At 44.7% G+C, this 20,122-nt stretch overlaps 1 protein-coding gene across 1 annotated transcript in view; it reads left to right on the forward strand.

The window, feature by feature from the left end:
• LOC308609689 (anosmin-1-like) overlaps positions 1-20,122 on the forward strand; it is a 198,379-nt gene that overhangs the window by 137,376 nt on the left and 40,881 nt on the right. The window contains exons 4-6 of the mRNA XM_081223401.1: positions 3,719-3,941; positions 13,187-13,371; positions 15,771-15,900. Of these exons, the coding sequence (XP_081079527.1) occupies positions 3,719-3,941; positions 13,187-13,371; positions 15,771-15,900 (538 nt within the window). The remainder of the gene's footprint in view (positions 1-3,718; positions 3,942-13,186; positions 13,372-15,770; positions 15,901-20,122) is intronic.

Consider the following 20,122-nt stretch of genomic DNA (forward strand, 5'->3'; position numbering starts at 1 on the left):
TGTAGAATGTTTATTAAAATATGGAGGAGTTTCCCCTTAATGCAATGCACCCAAGGGCATTTTCCTTCACCTCTTTGCTTTTTTGAGCCCGTCTTTGGATGCATAATGACATCTTTTAGGCACTAACTACTCTAGAAAAACACATGATCTTTGAAGACTATTCCGCTCTTATTTTTGTGTATGGACAGGGCAGAAAAAAACAAACAAAAATTAATCAGCATAGTAACTACGTTTTCTCCAAATTTTAAACTCGAGCCAGTGACCTGGCGAAATGGTTATTTGTGTGAAATTATTCATATGAATAGTTTTATAAAGGAATTGTAGTTACATAGTTTTACAGTTCATAATTTGCCTTAACAGACTGTATGCAGTTGTATAAACAAGAAATGCAGCATTTAGTAGATGCATCTGTTGTTGCCATGCGTGTTTTCATTTCTGTGAAGTTGAGGGGCATGACACTCCTTGTGGTTTGGATAACCCGCACCTTTGCTAAAATGTTCACATCCCTCTTGACAAGTCTATGAGTTATTAACTTGTAATAGCCCAAGAAATATGACACGCTTAAAGGTCAGAAGTTTCTTTTCCTGCACCCAAATGATCTTTTGCTCACAGGATTTCCAACTGGTGATCAGGGGACCAATTTACACATTTTCTTTATATATAGAGTACTCATGTTCACACATCGTTTTCTATCACCTATGAGCATTTTTGCCTTATTCCATTCAATGGTAAATTCTCATTAAGCAATGATTAAAGACATGGGGAGAGACCTTGTGTACAGATACCATATGTTCTCTAATTTATATTCAGACCATTAATAGTTTTCAACCTAATCCAAGAGGATTATCCAAGATAATTGATAGAGAACATCAAAATTTGCCTTCAGTAGAGCTGAACAAATAGAACTGTTAAGTAGAACGCCTCTATACGATTACTGTACCAAATCCACGTATTTGTAAGATGATCTTCATTTAAGTTCAAGGACTGAAGACTATTTCTTTATTATAAATTCCGAGGGGCCCCAGTTCCCTCCTTGCAGATTTCAGTGCTGGCCCTGGTCGGGGCATGTTGGAGACTTGTGGATGGTCATGCCGTAGGAGAAGTGGAGCCACCTCTCTGTCTTTGGCTCTTGTAACGTATGATCAGAATAACAGAAGAATTTGGAAATGTTAAACAGGAAACATGGAGCAGTGGGAAAAGAAAAGATACATCCATGAGTCCAGTCCTGCTGAGTAGCTGTTAGGAGCTAACTTGGTACAGCCCTGCCTAGTTCTCCGTGTACACAATCTAATATAATACTCATAATGTCATCTGGAACACGGCAAGCTCAGGGACCAGTCTAGAAAGCTCCAGTGCAGAGAGGAATTTTCTTTGATTCCCGATTTGTTTCCATGGACCTCAAAACACCCACCCCCCCACACACCAAAGAATCACATGTTTGAATCCATAGCAAAAAGGAAAAGAATTGTACAGAACGACCCTACATCAACTGGAAGATCCAAATTACTGTGCTAATTATGATCATTCTTCTTTTACACTCAGTGGGAACAAGTGTTGCAGATCTGTCTCCACCAGTGTTTTTGTTTATTTGTTTTTAATTCTGGCCCGTTAGCTCTGTGAGTAAATCAGTAAAGGGAGGAGAGAGCAGCTCCTGCTCTCCTGTTCCTCCCAGTTCAAGGGCGTGGCAGTTGGCTTGAAGATGATTAGAGTCATATGAACAGACAGCCCTTACTTTGTTATCTGATTCCCAAGTTATACTCCGTGTTCATGTGTGAAGAAGTTTGCCGTGAGTTGATTTGATTATACATAGTGCAAACTAAGTCCCTGTAATTGCTAACTTCGCAAGCAGTGAACACTTGCCAGATTTAATAAAATTATGCCTACTTGCAAATCTCAGCTGGTGTGGCAGGGGCCAATTATTTTAGTAACTTTAAGTAGCTTCCTTCAGTGCATGTAATGTATACATGTTGTTGAAAGAGGAAAGCTGGCCAAAACTCTATAATTGTTCCAGGTCCTTTCACATGCTTCTTTGATTCCTAACTTAGATTTGGACCTGAATTTAGAACTTCAAAAACTAATGAAGGGCTTCCCTGGTGGCGCAGTGGTTGAGAATCCACCTGCCAATGCAGGGGATGCTTGTTCAAGCCCTGGTCTGGGAAGATCCCACATGCCACGGAACAACTAAGCCCGTGCGCCACAACTACTGACCCTGTGCTCTAGAGCCCATGAGCCACAACTACTGAACCCATGTGCCACAACTACGGAAGCCCACGCACCTACAGCCCGTGCTCCACGAGAGAAGCCACTGCAGTGAGAAGCCCACGCACTGCAACGAAGAGTAGCCCCCACTCTCCCACAGCTAGAGAAAGCCCGCATGCAGCAATGAACACCCAACACAGCCAAAAATAAATAAATATATATAAAAAAAAACAACCCCACACCATACCAACTCAGTATCCTTAAAAAAAAAAAAAGGGACTTCCCTGGTGGTGCAGTGGATAAGACTCCGCACTCCTAATGCCGTGGGCCTGGGTTCAATCCCTGGTCAGGGAACTAGATCCCACGTGCATGCCACAACTAAGGAGCCCAGGAGCTGCAACTAAGGAGCCCACTTGTCACACCTAAGACCTGGTGCAACCAAATAAATGAATAAATATTAAAAAAAAAAAAAACAATGAAGTAAAACACATCTAGCAGCTAACAGAAAAATGAGCTGTGAAAGTGAATAAGAGAGAAAAGCCTTAAGAACTTAAGAACTGATGATGCTTTAAATGTTTATAAAGTTTTTTTTAATTTAAATTAACTAGCTACAGATTTGTGGTACTTCAGTATTGAAAGCATGACCTTTCTTCTGTTTTTACCTGGAAAGTTCTTGAATTGAGACACTGTTTTAATCCAGTCAATTTACGTTATTTTCAAATTTTATATATCATTAATATAAAAAAATTTTAACTTTTTTTTTAATGAATTAATTAATTTATTTTGGCTGTGTTGGGTCTCCGTTGCAGTGTGCAGGCTTCTCATTGCCGTGGCTTCTCTTTTTGTGGAGCACGGTCTCTAGGCGCACGGGCTTCAGTAGTTGTGGCACATGGACTTCAGCAGTTGTGGCTTGTGGGCTCTAGAGCGCAGGCTCAGTTGTGGTGCAAGGGTTTAGGTGCTCCGCGGCATGTGGGATCTTCCCGGACCAGGGCTTGAACCCGTATCCCCTGCATTGGCAGGCGGATTCCTAACCACTGCACTACCAGGGAAGCCCTATATATGATTATTTACAATCAATTTTATTCTCATCTACAGTTCTAATTCAAACCTTGAAATTATACTTTTTCTAGCTAGTGTTTCTAGTTTTCTACCTTTGGTAATTAAATTAAGAGTGTGAAATTTTCCCCTGGTATTTAATTGTCTGAGTATTTATGTCTCGATGTACATTAAATGTACAATATCAGAACTCAGAATGTAACAATAATCTGTGAATGCGTGTATGTGTAATTGATGTGTATCTGTTGCATGTAAAATAAAGTTCTAAGTCATGGGTCATAGTCCTTTAAAAAATTAGCATAAAAGATCACTTCTTTAGGGGGAAAGAAAGCAAGTACATTTACTCTGTAAACAATTCAAGGGAGAATTTGATGCAGTAAGAATTTTGACCTGCCTTTCCGATGTCTTGGAAATCAGACCCCATGTGTCTTTAACGGGAGAATTTTTTTCTATTCTCTCCCAGCCTCTGTTCCCCAAGAAGAACTATGAATGCCTGACCAGCTGTGAATTCCTCAAGTACATCCTGTCGGTAAAGCAGGGGGATTGCCCAGCTCCCGAGAAAGCCAGTGGCTTTGCCGCCGCCTGTGTCGAAAGCTGTGAAGTGGACAATGAGTGCTCTGGGGTTAAGAAGTGTTGTTCCAATGGATGTGGACACACCTGCCAGGTGCCCAAGACTCTGTACAAAGGTAAGGGGCAGAGTGGAGTAGGTGAGGGGACCTCCAGGGTCACAGGGGGATTTGTGTGCCTGTGAGGGAGGGTGTCAAAGATGTGACTTGGAAGGAAAGAGAGAACTGTAAGAAAATTTACCTTGTGCCACATACTAACATCTGAAAATACTTACTGGGCCGTAGAAATCAGCCCCAGTGAACTCATATTGGGCTGGAGTAAATCCTTCATGGGAATTCTTCTTATTTTTTATTGAAGTACGGTTGATTTACAGTATTCGTTTCAGGTGTACAATATCGTGGCTCAGTATTTCTATAGATTATACTCCATTTAAAGTTATTATAAAATAATGGCTCTATCATATGAATTCTTTTAGAAGTTAACATGTAGGAAGGCCACCATCAATTCAGGAACTTTTTTTGTGTTTTTCTCCAACATGAGTAAATGAATGAAGCTCCACCGGCTACCTTGGAGTGACTGTATTCAAATCCTTGGAAAACAGGCTGGCGATGGGGCCCAGCTGAAAAAGGCTTAATAGACGCATGAATTTTGTGGGGTTTTCTGTTGGCATAATCCAAGAACAGAAGTGTGCTTGCAGGGAACTTTCAATATTTTGATTAGTATCTTAAGTTCCCAGATGGAGGAATTGCCCTCTTCCAAAAGATAGGGATGCAAGTTATCCAACAGTTTAGCCGATGTAACGGTTTACATCCATAGGCAGTTTCTAGAGCGCTTAACTCCTTTATGCTGTTACATGCCTCTTTCTGTAAGTGTGACAAAGTTCTTGTATGTTAAACCGATGCTGTTGTATTATGTACAGTTAGGCATGCCAAAAAGTATACTATGGGAGACATAACATTTCGTTACTTTTTTAGGTCTAATTGGAAGAGAAAAATAGAATCAGTCGCTAGGCATTATTCATTATAAGTAGAAAGAGAAATCTGTCTTGCTTTCTCTCACTTTCCTTCTCACGCATCAAGCATATGTTGTTGCAATGCCGGTTCTGAATGATGGGCTTCTTGACTATTTTCACAAGTCCATTCTTAGGCTTATAACAATTCAGGTCTCCCAGAAGTCACATACCTGCGCCATCCTCCTCCAGCTGTCACTTGGAAATACTCTTCTGTGAAATCTATGGAATCCATCCAGTTTTCCATTTTTTTCCCCTAAGATCCTTGGAAACCTGGCACAAATACTGTCTCAAATTCAAAATAATTGCTGCTTTCCCTTTCTTAGCAGACTGACGTTTCCTTAATGGATTTAAAGTTTTATTGTTTCCATGCCTTTTATTAGAAACTACGTAAAATCACTTCTGCCCGATCTAACACCATTTAATTTTTAAAAAGTCTACTAGTATGAAACCTGTTCAGTTATTATAGATCATTTGCTATTTAAGTATCAGCATTTACCATAAAAATAGGATGCTTTTAGAATGATTGTTGAAAACCCATTTGTAAAACCTTTTTTGTTTTAAAAGTAAGGTGGTTAAAGGACTCAATATACATTAAAATGTGCTTTTCATGTGAAAGCAGTGAAGAGTCAGTATGAATTTCAAGTATGCCTGGTTCACCGAGAATCTGGGAAATATTCTATAAAGGGCCAGCGTAAATGATTAACGATTAAAAGATACCTGCAATTGAAACTTAATACGATGGGCTTTTTTCAAGTGCTGAAGTCACCTTTCTACTACAAGTAAGTCTTGACCTGGGTGTTTGTGGACAGAGGCAATTCACGGAGCACTAACCACAAATAGAATAAAAAAGACTCTCTTGACCTGACAGTGACTTTTGCATAATGAGCACAAGGATAAAATAGTAATATTTTGAAAAAATATATATACACACACACACACACACTACATAGAGATTTTTTTTTCCTTGCTCTCTGAATGAAGGCTGGCTTCCATGTCCTGGGAGCATCTGACAGTCATCAAAAGAGCGTTCTGAGGGCCTCCCTGGTGGCGCAGTGGTTGAGAGTCCGCCTGCCGATGCAGGGGACACGGGTTCGTGCCCCGGTCCGGGAGGATCCCATATGCCGCGGAGCGGCTGGGCCCGTGAGCCATGGCCGCTGGGCCTGCGCATCCGGAGCCTGTGCTCCGCAACGGGAGAGGCCACAACAGTGAGAGGCCCGCATACCGCAAAAAAAGAAAAAAAAAAAAAAAAAAAAAAAAAAGAGCGTTCTGGTGCTGATGGCCCCGGCCTCTCTGGGAAAGGGTCCTTCCTGACCCAGCGCTTGGCTTTGTGAGGAGAAAAACATGCATGCAGCCAGACGACATGCATGCAGATCAACCTGTCAGTCTTTGGAGGCCCAGCTGTCCCTGTCCCCTCTCACCTTCATAAGGGCCCTCTTACTGCTCCAAAACAACCGGCAGGAAATGAGCTTGCCTGCCTGTCTCTGCTCACACCACGTCTGTGCAGGCGTTTTCCTTAGGAAGAGGGAGCTGCACCGCTGGTGGAGCTGGACCAGTCCCGCTGTCCGTTCACAAGTGCTGAGGCTGAGGCCACAGGCCGCCTCTGAGGGGATCCAGTGGTTGGCAGCAGCAGTGCATCTAGTGCCTGTTCCCGCCCGGGCCAGCTCTCCTGTCAGTTTTATTTTGACTCTATCCAGCTACTGTAATAGGACCCTACACTTCAGGCCCTCTTTGGGCACCCCTGTATTATTATATTATAGCTCAAGTAAAAGATCAAGATCAAATAGATTAAATCTGATACAATCACTGATTTATCAGTATTTTTTAGGCTCATAAATAACATGGAGCTGTTTTTCTTTGAACTTTATTTCCAACTAGTTTGTGGAGTTGTAATATTTAAATTACATACAAAGTATACCTCGTGAAGAACCAACTTCTGTTGGACAAACCTGTAAGTTCCTCATGGCCATTTCATTCATTCATTATTTACTTATTGAAGTGTCGTAGGAAATCCCAGAGGGCATTTTCTTAATGTCTTCCCCATTTTGAGTTTAAAAGGGACTGATGTCACCTGGATCTACAAGTACTGACACATTTCAGCTCAGTTGGTAATTACTGACTGTGTGTTAGGAGTTACAGGCAGTGCCTGACATTGGTTATGACCTGTACTGGGTGAGCACTGGGATGCAAAATCAAGGGACACCAACCTCCACCCAGCCCAGCAGTTCCTCATCAAGGTGGTCATACACACACACTCACTGAAGTGGACCGATCACTTTCTTAACTTCTGCCATAAATTGCTATATGTGCCATCCGCTGTCCTGTTTTTCCTTTTATCGCTTATTGAGTTAATGAAAAATTTTTAAAATACATGGAAACGCATATATCCTTTCTGTCCAGTCCACTTTTGTAGAAAGGAAGATGGGCTGTGGGCTGATTTCATACCTTTGAAGGCTTTATATGCTGGAAACTTGAGTTTTTCAAAACACTGTGTGTTTTGAAAAAACGATCAGCAGAATGTCCCGCGTGACATTTGCGCATCTAATTTGGGTTATGCTGTGAGAACTGTCCCTGGCTGACGCCTGAGTTAACTTTACAGACTGGTGTTAGGGTTTGAGACAAAGGAAAACGAAAGAGAGCTTTTCCTTCACCCTTCAAGTAAAGACGATGAGAAGCAGCCCCCTGGAAGACTTGACCATGTTACCGTGGGTAAACCAGGCCCAAAGGTGCTAGTCTCTGACACGCACACCTTCGTGAGATTGTGGGAAATTCACAAGCTGGTCTTCTACGGGTGAAACACAAGCTCCGGTTCGTCGGGGCACTGGTTTTCCTTTGATCCTCCCCTATTTTGGGTCTGGTTTACAGCTTAGTTGGACTGTCCTCTGTCTAGAGGTGATGCTTTAGTACCTTGCTGCCTCTCCTCACTCCCAACTGGGACATTTGGTTTGGGGAGGGAAAGAGAAAAGCTGAACTTGTTTTCCAAATGTAAAGATTCAGAGTAGTTTGTGGCCTTCAGTTAGGTAGGTGGCCGTGACACAGCAGTCATTTTTCTTTACCAGGTGCTAACCAGGAATTAATCCTATATCAGTTTGTTTCTTCCCAAAAAGATCTGGTGTGGTGATGGAGTTGATTTACTATTTCCATGAAACTCTTAGTATTTGAAATACATAAACCTCAGGATTTTAGAGGTGGGCCGCTTTTCACAAATTAACTTTTCACATTTTGAATATAGTGACTGAGTGCCTTAATGTGATGTAAAAACACAAATTCCTTGAGTACAGTTGTCCTTATGAGAGATATTATCCCTGGAACACAATATCTTTTTTTTTAAATTTATTTTATTTATTTTTGGCTGCGTTGGGTGTTTATTGCTGTGCACGGGCTTTCTCTAGTTGTGGCGAGCAGGGGCTACTCTTCGTTGCGGTGCATGGGCTTCTCATTGCGGTGGCTTCTCTTGTTGCGGAGCACGGGTTGTAGGCACGTGAGCTCAGTAGTTGTGGCTCATGGGCTCTGGAGCACAGACTCAGTAGTTGTGGCGCACGGGCTTAGTTGCTCCGCAGCATGTGGGATCTTCCCGGACCAGGGCTTCAACCCGTGTCCCCTGAGTTGGCAGGTGGATTCTTAACCACTGTGCCCCCAGGGAAGCAGCCCCACAATATCTTTTAAATTTTAATTTTAATTTAATTTAATTTAATTTATTTTTGGCTGCGTTGGGTCTTCATTGCTGTGCATGGGCTTTCTCTAGTTGCAGCGAGCGGGGCCTACTCTTCATTGCAGTGCATGGGCTTCTCATTGTGGTGGCTTCTCGTTGTGGAGCACAGGCTCTAGGCATGCAGGCTTCAGTGGTTGTGGTGCTTGGGCTTCAGTAGTTGTGGCTCACAGGCTTAGCTGCTCCGCGGCATGTGGGATATTCCCGGACCAGGGCTTGAACCCATGTCCCCTGCATTGGCAGTCGGATTCTTAATCATCGTGCCACCAGGAAAGCCTGGAACACAATATCTTGCTGCATTTTCATACCTAGACTTGTGACAAGTATATTTATATGAATAGTCAGATCTTGTGGTGATTTCCATCTGCTGATGGTCTGTCTTTATTGAGTTTTCTATCAGTATAGTTTCAACATTTTTTTGAAGCATTGGGTTTCTGTTCCTTTGCTTTCACCGAAATACTTGTTATGTTGTAAAGAAAAAAAATGCACCGATATTGTCCTATGTTGTGGGATGTTCTATGATAGCATTTTTGAAGTTTTTAACAGAACAGTTTAGATTTCAGATGACTAATACGTTCAAAAATACTAAAAAAGAAAGATCCTAGTCATTTACATAATAAACACCACACTGAGGACAGATCCATCCTCTGCATCTGGTTATGCAGCCGGGATGCTGGGTGAGCTCGCAGGGACTACGAAAGGACTGACATGAGGGCTGAGGGTCCAGGCCTGAGCCCCATCTGCACACAATTACAGCAAGGGCTGCAGTTACTCCCAAAGAGGGGAGCCAGCTGACCCTAAGGCAAGCCAGATGGACCATTTCTTAAAATGCAGATCGCAGGACCGTTGCACGTCATAACTGACGAGATTCTCCAGTGAAGGTGTTTGAACTGACAGTCACTCGTCATGTTCCATGAGGGCTCTTGGTAGCTGAACGATATTCAAGACTGAAGCCTCAGAGCACGGGGTGCGGATGCAGCTCCGCAGCGGCAACTCTGCTGCTGACGGGTTCAGGGTGCTTCAGTGACTGGAGGATGTGCTGTAGCTGCGTTTACGCCGGAGGCGTAGACATGGAGAGCCAAGAACGTGCTCTGTGAGGTTCAGGAACTAGCCAGCCGTCTTCTCTTTAAACAGTAAGTAAAGGAATGTTTGAGCCACAGGACCTGGACAGAAAAGGAGATGTGAGCTCCTTGAAAGGATACACACGCCAGAGAAGGTGGCACCGAACGCCTGCGATACGTCTTCCCCTTCCCCTCCGTGAGTCTCAAGCAGAGAGGGGTTTACCATTGTCCCAAAGAGGTGTGTAAATGTTCCGAGTCCTCTTACGTCCCCAGGTGTATTCTTGAGAGAAGAATAAGAAAGCGGGTTGGGCTGTTTCTTCAGCGAACAGTTGCGGGCCAGTCCCTCTTGCACAGCGCTTTCTACGAGGACATGGTGACGTGGAAATTGAGGAGACGTGGTTCTTGACCTCTGGGGCTTTAGCTTTGTGGGGAAGACAGACGTCATTACACGAGCTGGCTGTGGGGAGAGGCAGTTAAGTGCGCTTCGACGGTTACAGGTTAAACACTGAAGAGCTGGCTGAAGAATGGAGCCTTTATTTCCAATTGGGAGCTTCAGGGAAAGTGGCGCCGAAGGGTGGCATTTGGCCTGAGCCTGGAAGTATTCCAGGGTTTGTGGTCAGAAAATAGAAGGAAGGAGATTTCAGAGTGAAGCAAACACCATGAACAGGCCATGGTCGTAGGGAGTGCCAGGCAGTGTGTTTGTGGGAAAGCTGGGTGTAAAGGCAGGGTGTGTGACAGACACGTAAAAGGTACCACGAGATCAGCTGAAAGACAACTGGTAGGCGGTGGTGAAGATGGATGCCTCGAGTGAGATGCAGAGACGTTTCCCTCCCTGCTGTAGAAAACGGATGTGCTTGAACCTTCTGAGAAGGAGAAGGAGACCCCCTCTCCTCCACTTGAAGAAAATAACCACAAATACGGTGAAGAGGGAATTAGAGAAAAGAGATTGGCTTCCAGGGAGATGGGTTAGAGGCTACGGTGAGGGTCCAGACAGGAGAGGAAAGTGCCTAAAGCAGGTGGTCACCATGGAGACAGGATGACTGAGGTGTTCCTGAAATGATTCTCTGCAGTAAAACACCAGGATGTTGGTAGGTGCAAGCGCTAGACAGAAGGTTCTGGGAACCCTTCAATGTCCAGGACCCTAGAGATGTCATGAAGACCTGAGTCTCAGGAGGAGGGATGTATCCGGGGAGAGGCATTCGAGAGGGGACTTACGCAGGTGGATGAGGTCCTACAGCCCCGAGAGGGACTGGGGGTAGATGTGAGAATCACTCGCTCTGCAGAAATATTCCAGGCATGGAAGCGTAAGTGTAAGTTACGAGAAGTCTCTGACATGAGCTTGAAAAGGACTCTTGCAGGGGCACAGCAGGAGCAAAGACTAGGAGGGGGGCCTCCCTGGTGGCGCAGTGGTTGAGAGTCCGCCTGCCGATGCAGGGGATGCGGGTTCGTGCCCCGGTCTGGGAGGATCCCATATGCCGCGGAGCGGCTGGGCCCGTGAGCCATGGACGCTGGGCCTGCGCATCCGGAGCCTGTGCTCCGCAATGGGAGAGGCCACAACAGTGAGAGGCCCGCATACCGCACAAAAAAAAAAAAAAAAAAAAAAAAAGACTAGGAGGGAAGTCCCACCCCAACCAGGAACTTCAAGGACGTTAGAATCAGAACGTCCAAGGGACTTGCAGAGCTACGGAAACCACTTCGTTTCTCTACCTTTCTAAGTGGCTTTTCCTCATCCAAAATGCGGCAGAAAATTCAGAGAGAAACCGGGGATGGGTCATAGCTCCAGGCAATTTATTTAATCGTCCTCAGACTCAATTCCCTGGTGCTCAAAATGTAGCTGCTTCACCCTTCACCCACTTGATGAGGTCACAGCAAGGATCCCATGAGACAACTTTATGGTAAAGTGCAGGGCAACGTACAGATACAACCCGCCAGCAAATCAACACGGAGAATGCAATAGGGGCGGTGACCGTGGTTGTTTAGAAAATAGCTTTTTGGGTTTTTCTTTAATTTATTTATTTTATTTTTATTTTATTTATTTTTGGCTGCATTGGGTCTTCGTCGCTGCACGCGGGCTTTCTCTAGTTGTGGCGAGGGAGGGCTACTCTTCGTTGCGGTGCGTGGGCTTCTCATTGCGGTGGCTTCTCTTGTTGCAGAGCACGGGCTCTAGGCGCGCGGGCTTCAGTAGTTGTGGCACATGGGCTCGGTAGTTATGGCTCGCGGGGTCTAGAGCGCAGGCTCAGTAGTTGTGCTGCACAGGCTTAGTGGCTCCGCGGCATGTGGGATCTTCCCGGACCAGGGCTCGAACCCGTGTCCCCTGCATTGGCAGGCGGATTCTTAACCACTGCACCACCAGGGAAGCCCTAGAAAATAGTTTTTAAGAGTCAGTGAGCTTTTGAGCAGATATACATGTGCCATTTTTGAATTATCCAACTGTGTCCACCTCACTGTTTAATGACTTTAAAAGTTCCCAGCACAGGATTTGGCTTGCATTAAGAGAAAAATGAAATGAGTTGAATTCGGCCACATCACTAACATGCATCAGAGCTCATATTTTGTATTTGCACATTTTCTAGTTTTCTCAGTTTAAACTTAAGAAACGGAAAAATTAATGCCGCATTCTGAAGTAACCATTTGAAATGATAAGTCGTCAGTGCTTTAGGCAAATGCTCATTCTCAGCAGAGAATGATTTTAATGCAACTGGTGTTCTTGGTTTGGATGGCATTGAACATCATGATGCCATAGACTCTACCTAATTCAGTTAGTTTCATATATCCTCTTAGTATTATACATTTGTTTTAAAACTCCCTTTCCATAACGGCTGCTATTTTGAACCGTGGTTCTTAAATCTTTCAGTTACCAGGCAACTTGCATGCACTGTAGGGGGAAAAAGAAATCAAAATGATGAACTACTTTCCAATGAGGCACCTGTGAGGGGCTTCTGAAGCCAGGCACTCACTCATGCCAAAAGCAAACATTATAAATTCATCTTTTTCCAATTTTAGACGGTAAGTCAATAAGGCAGAGGCCCAGCAATCAGTTGGGGAATCCACAAGACCCATGCTTTGGAAACCATTCTTGTGAGATTTGACCACATGAGGGGACTGGGCTTTATAATGTTTTCCTTAAGAGGAAAATTCGTTCAGATAGAGAGGAGAGGAAACTTGAGAACCGTGCTTGAAGGACCCTAGGATCTATCAGCAGAGACGGAGCGTGTTACGTGGGATAAAGGACTCAAGACTCCTCATGACTGTTGCCTCGTGTGGATTCCGGGTTAGCCTCCAGTGCTGCAGCTTGGTAACAGGATGTCCTTGGAAGAACACACATAAAGGAATTGCTCTAGAGGTTACCTTGTCCAGAATCAGGAGTCAGTTTAGAGCCTCTAAAAAAACTGGGAAAGCGAAACTGAACTTAGTGTCAGGAGATTTCAAATGTGAGCCCCTGATAGGGAGAAGCTGCTTTTAAGAAAGGAAATAGAGGATCTGTTGTTTAGATGAGATTTGTCTCTTCCGTAGATTTTCTTCTTCAACCTTCACCGCACTCCGAGTCACACACAGGCTGTTTTAACTGGCGCGGTTCTGTTTCAGGTGTCCCCCTGAAGCCCAGGAAGGAGTTACGATTCACAGAACTGCAGTCCGGGCAGCTGGAGATTAAGTGGTCCTCAAAATTCAATATTTCAATTGAGCCCGTGATCTACGTGGTACAGAGAAGATGGAATTATGGAATCCATCCTAGTGAAGACGATGCCACACATTGGCAGACGGTAGCCCAGGTTAGTGCTTCCTAGGCTTTGTTTTCCCCTTGAGGTAGTGTCTCCTTCGCCAGAAGAGAGAAACTTAGCTTGCTGGGCCCCAGTCAGAACAACCTGGGCACCGAAATCACGTAATCCGAGGTGGACATGCCCTGCATGTTGGCGGAAGACGGGGTGGGCTCTGTAGGCATAACCGGGTACCACGAGGAACTTGGCTGAATGTGTTCACGGCGCACGTGGAAGGGAGACGGTTTTCTAATGAGTGTTCACATTGATTCCGAGAAGTACACTTCCCTGAGATAAACTTAAAACCGACTAGAGTGAGGGAAATGCAACACCCCTAGGACTGGTCAATGTGCTATTTGATCATCTCAACGACTTCTCCTCTTTTTCTCCTACATTTAAGCCTTTATTCCGCATGGGACTTTCGTGGCGGGAGGAAGATTCATATCACACAACTACTTAGTGGGAAGCGGCCAGCAGCTCATCAATCTCCCCTAAGTGCTTTCTTCTTCTTGGTCAGCTTACCAACTGGGAGGCCACCTGGATGGCAGCCCTCCTGGAGTTTATCTTCCCGGTGCTTTTCCTCCTCTGTCTTGTGGATGTGAAAAGCAAAATATTTTCTTTCTTTTTAAGAGCTGTTAAATGGACTACCAGCTGCAAGCAGACTCCACGGATGGAGAAGAGAATAAATTCTCAATATGCAACTGCTTTATGCTTTTCAGCAACTGAAATGCCTTCTCTACATGTAGGTCTATAGGGGGAAATTCTTTCCTGAAGTTGATCAGGTCACTTTTTTCTCCAAGGACAAGATTCCCGTGATTTTTTTTCAGTAAATATAAAATAAATTTCAGTATTCAGGTGTTTAGAAGAAGAATTTAGTCCCTTTTGCAATAGTAGTATCTCAGAGAGGCTAAACACTAAAATAATTTAAATACCACCCAAATCAATGAGAAATGTGATGTTAAGAGAAGCATCTTAAATTAGGGAGGGAAAAATGGTCAGATAAATTTAGCAATTCTATTCCATACCTATTTTGTTAAAAAATTGTGCTTTAACAAAACATAAAGATCTTCAGAATACAGCCTAAAATTATATTTGGTTTACATGGCATTCTCCCTCAAACAGTGCTACGGTATCATTTGTAACTTTCCCAAATTATGCAGTTTCCAAATATTTCCAAATTATAAATTTGAAGATTTATGAAAGTAACTGATGATAAGCCCTTCTCTTTCATATCCTCTTATTCGGAGAGAGGAAAGACCTTGCACTATTGTTTCTGTTATTATTACTATTTTCACTAGTTAATGCCACATGTAATGCTTCCTTTCTCTGTCTGCTAAATGCTGTGGCTAGCATGCTGGCTTTAGTTCCTTAAATTGAAGGCTAAAACTAGACAAACTAGTCAATGAAAATGTTGTCTCAAATTCTGCCAAACGAGGTAGAAAGCCACACTTGAGGTCATCTTCTTCCCTTGAGCTCGGAAATGCTTAGCTTCTTTTGAATGTTAAAGTACACATGACGATCCTTTTCAATAAGTTATTATAAACTCAGGTTTAGGAGGGTTTCCATTCAGTTCTGTTGCCCAGTTTTATCCATCGAGCGCCAAGCTGAGCTCAGCCCTTGGCGCAGATGAGGCATAGAACTCGGGCGTTTACCCCTCGGAGTCAAGGCCAAGGTTTCACGTCTACCCTGGGACATTGCTGGAAGCAGGCATATCGCCCTGAGTTTGATGAAGAGGAGGGCAGTGGGAAGATGCTCAAGTTGTTTGATATCTTGGGACGTAGCTGTAGGGACAGCAAGACCTGTGGACCTGTCCCATTGTCCAGTTTTCTTCTCTGGACCTTTTATTGGACGAAACCTACCTCACCCTTCAGGAACACGACTCTTGGCAGATCTTACATGATTTACTCAAATTAAACAAAAAAGTCTTGGGTTGCGATGTACTTCCAGAATTTAAGTGTGTGGGTTCACATACATACTTCCAAAGTTATATTTGGCACGCAAGTAGGAGGCATTTCCCTTCTATGAACTAAAGTTGATTTCATTTTCTCTATACTGTAATGATTACTTCATGTATTTATTCATTCATAAGTATAATTTATTGATGAAATCTCTCCAATGCTGTATTTAGTCACCAGATTTTAAAACAGCCCAAGCATTTGTCACGAGATTTTGACTTCCAGAGAGCTTTAACTCTTCGAGGTAAAATACCTATGAATGGAATCAAGCAGTTGGAACCTTCCCTAGGAATTCCTTGGTCCCCGACGGCCCTTCCCGTACCTGAGCAGGATGGGCTGCCCTCATCCAGGAGGGCAAGGCTGTGTTGCATGGGCTGATGAGCGCGTGTGTTTCTAAAACAGACCTGATGGGCACGTCAGGATAAAGGGGGTCTCTGTGCTCTGTGACTTTCCCCTCAGACCACGGATGAGCGGGTCCAACTGACCGACATACGGCCCAGCAGGTGGTACCAGTTCCGAGTGGCAGCCGTGAATGTGCACGGGACCCGAGGCTTCACCGCCCCCAGCAAACACTTCCGCTCCTCCAAAGGTCAGTTTTGCTTGCCTGCCCCTCTATGCCCAACTCGCCATGGGGGCACATCCATCTCATTTCCAAGTTCTTTTTTTTTTTTTTAATTTATGTATTTATTTTGGCTGTGTTGAGTCTGCGTTTCTGTGTGAGGGCTTCCCCTAGTTGCGGCGAGCGGGGGCCACTCTTCATCGTGGTGCGCGGGCCTCTCACTATCGCGGCCCCTCTTGTTGCGGAGCACAGGCTCCAGACGCGCAGGCTCAGTAGTTGTGGCTCACGGGCCTAGTTGCTCCGTGGCATGTGGGATCTTCCCAGACCAGGGCTCGGACCCGTGTCCCCTGCATTAGCAGGCAGATTCTCAACCGCTGCGCCACCAGGGAAGCCCCATCTCCGAGTTCTTATGTGTGGTTGGCCAACAGGTGGCTGTGCTGTGCTTAGCGAACGGGACCAGATGGGTCTGAAGGTGCCGGCGAATTTATGATTAGGACCATCCCTGGGCTTTTTACCTCTGAGAGACTGGAGAAGATAATGTGATGGGGTTTTCTCAACTCTGAAGTCATGGTTTTCCATGATCAACCTCCGTTGGCTGTCTCAATATCTTCTGAGTCGAGCAGCATTCAGTTAATTTTTGGAGAGAAAGGTTTAGTTTCTGCCACATCAGACTATGCAGGTTTCTTGAAACAACTGCTATGCTGAGTGTGAATTAATCTCTTTTGTTTCATAAGAGGCAGAATTTAAATCCCTCCCAAGTCACTTTATCATGGCTGTCATTTTGTTCAGTTCCTACTTCAGTGCTATTTTAAAACCTCTGTGGGATCCGATGAATACTAAGTATATTACATTTGTGGGTAGTTTAGTCTGTGACAGTGGGAGGACATCATTTGACTGGATATTAATAATAGCTCTGCGTTTATTTCTCCAGTTGTGTTGAGATGGCTGTGTGTGCTCTGAATTAATGATACATCTGCTTGGCTAGTAGTCCGTGAGGGCCAGTTTCATGGATGGAGATTTGTCAGGTGATTCCCTTACCAATTAGCAGTTATCCTCTTAGGGAGCTCGTTTAAGTTTATTTTAAGAATACATTATGATATTAATGAATAACGTGAGACTGGTAACATTAGTCATGTCTTTCAAAATGGGAAGGTTTGAACTGGCTGCTATAAATTGCAGTTTCCATTCCATTTTGGGTAAAATGTATGTTTACATTAGTCCATTTCTCACCAGATAATATTGCCACACCTTTCTCTGCATAATCATAGGTCTCAAGTGGAAACCTTGCAACCAGATCAATTGAGTATTTGAATTCTATTACAGTGTATGTTGTAGATTTTTAAGTCTTTCTTTTAAAAAAAGTCCTTTTAAGAAAAGAAAAGTGCACTGCACACACCCCCGCCAACCCCGAGGCAAATACACTGAGCAGGTCCAAAAATGAAATAAGAAATACAGACATCAGACCTTCCTTGTCTGAGGACTGCCTCCAAGTGGTCTGAGGACTGAGAGAGGCCGTGGGAACAAATAATTCACAGTGGGTTCAGAGGCAAGGATCGGTACAGGGCTCGAGAAGTCTTCACCTTGACCTTGGCAGTTCAGATGCGGTCCAGGCGCGCGGTGGTCACAGTGCGTTCCCATCTCCTCCCTTGCCGGCAGGCTTGGGGTCTGGCGCTCTCAGATCATGGCTGCCTGTCCAGACATGACGCAGAGCAGCTCCCAGCCTCTGCAGACAGAGGTGGAATCCCTGACAGAGTCGGACGGGGTCTGGGCAGAGGCCCTGCGACAGTCCCCAGGGCCGGCCCGGTGGCTGCCAACCAGCAAAGAGGCATCCGTCCTGGGCAAGGAGCAAGGCCGTAGTGTCCCAGCCCTTCCTGCATGTCTGAGGACCGTGTTATGTCTAGAATGAGAGCGGCACCCCTCAAATTTCAACAGGCTTTTGTTGAAGGAAAGTGCACCAGTTTTGGGAAACCTTGCAGTCACCATTTAATTGTTCTGTTTCTTGGTTTTACAAATATGCCCAACATTCAGCTTTCCAGACTTCAGTTCTTGCACTTCTGAAACCAAAAATACATGCCCAGAATTTATGGCAGATTGTACTGTTTCCACTGAAGATGCACCACAGAATGATGGGAATATAATAGACCCACTAAACGGTTGAAAGCATTTCCTCCAGGATATGGCTAAGGATACGTCACCGTTTACAAGGTGGTACCCCGTGTTCCCTCACCTTAGTCAGTTCTCATCAAGCGTAGAAATGTGTCTTACTGGGAAAATAACTTTTAACAGCCTTATTGAAATATAATTTACATACCATAAAATTCAGTCATCTTAAGTGTGTTAGCCAGTGATTTTTAGTATTTACCATAAAGTCGTGCAAGTATCCTTTATACAGTTTTAGAATCCTCCAGGAGACTCCCCGCCTCACTGGGAGAATTTTAAGGTAGAAATAAAGTGTTTTGGGGTCTCGTTTTATCACTCACGTTTCGTTCCCTTTTTTATTAAACAAATGTTTGTTGAGCATCTGCTCTGTGTCAGGCACTGTGATAGGCACTGAGGTAACAAGTAAAAGACAAAAATGTCTGCTATTGTGGAAGACACACACACACACACACACACACACACACACACGGATTCACTCTAATTGGGGGAGAGAGGAAACAGTAAACAAGGTTAATACCTAAAACACTCTCATGTACTAGGGTAGAGAGTGATAACTGACAGTGCGGAAAATAAAGACTAGACACAGGAGCTGTGGGGAAGGGGGTGCTTTTGTTTTTTTACTATTTCAGGGAGGGTGGCCACAGAAGAGATGCTGTCTAAAGGAGTAAAGGGCTGGCTTTGTGCCATCCGAAGGAAGAGCCTTCCGGTTCCGGGCGGTGGAGCCTGAGGGTGGAGCAGAAAAGGGTGCAGACTGACAGGAAGGAGGGTCTGGGCGTGCCGGGCCTCCAGGGTCATGGCACACAGCGCCAGTGCAGTGTTCCTGCTCAGAGATGACGGTCGCCTGGAGGGCACTGCGCTGAGTGAAGTGAGCCAGACAGAGGAAGACGAGTGCTGTGGGTTGTCGTTTACATGTGGATCTAAAAGGTACAGCAAACCAGTGATGCAATAGCGGTACCGAAAGATGACAGTAAGTTGGACAAAGGCAGACATCAGCTGGCCGGGGAGCACACATGGAAAGGTGACTCTGACAGGCTTTGGGGATTTACCCGTGGCCTGTAGGAAATGACTCCAGGGTCTTCGGTCAGGAGCTGCTGGGAGATTGCTGTTGCCAGTGTCTAAAACAGAGATGACTGAGACAAGAGGGTGCTTCTTCCTTTGGGGATGCACATATTTCCAGAAGAGGAGTAATCCCTGCCCAGCCAGTATGACTGCTGTGTTTTAGGGCCTTTCCTGCACACGGGCTTTTCTGAGGGGTGGATGTACCCAGGTGAAGGACCCTAGACATGCTGGAAACACGAGTAATCAAAGGAGAAGCTGAAGACACAAAAATAACTTTGTTTCTGCCTTAAAATTTTCCCGGCAGGGCAGGGAGGATCTTGATGGGGCAGCGGAATCCTTCTAAAATGGATGGTGGTGGTGATGGTCACACAACTTAGTAAACACTAGAAATCACTGCTTGCACACTTGAGTGAACTGGATGGCATATAAATTATAGTTCAATAAGATTGTTACGTGTTTTCCCCCAGCAAGCACTTTTGTATATTTGTAAGTGCAGTGGAGTAAGATGGGGAGAAACGAGGTGGACCGTCCTGGCAATGTCTTCAGCCGTCAAGCAGGTCTGTTATCCCCATGCCCCCAGCCCCATTCTGTGATGCATCTTCCCTGAGACCACCAGAGGATCTGTGACGACCACTGCACACACGTTTTTGGTTTGCAGCGCGCAAGGACTGAAGTCTGGAATCCTCCTCACCTTGAGATGTATAGAAGAATGGATGAGTGGTGTGGTTTGTAAAAGGAAATAGCGCCACATTTTAACGGTCACTGCAGTGCCTCCAAAAACGGTGCATTTTCATTTAATTAAAAGCCCACTTATGCCCGCCGTGCTCCAGAACCAGCTGACACTGTACCAGTTGTACGTCTTCTAGTGGTTTAAAATTACTTTAAGAAAGAAATAGTGCTTCCAAAATAATTGTCTGTGCAAAGGGTAGGCAATTTTCTAGTGCATTTGGATTTGGATATGGGACCAGACTTGATCATTTAAGGCTGGGGCAAGGGAAGGGGCAAGGATCTTATCCATGTTCCACGAACACCT

Source organism: Mesoplodon bidens (assembly GCF_964165515.1).
Source record: "Mesoplodon bidens genome assembly, chromosome: Y".
NCBI classification, from domain to species: domain Eukaryota; kingdom Metazoa; phylum Chordata; class Mammalia; order Artiodactyla; family Ziphiidae; genus Mesoplodon; species Mesoplodon bidens.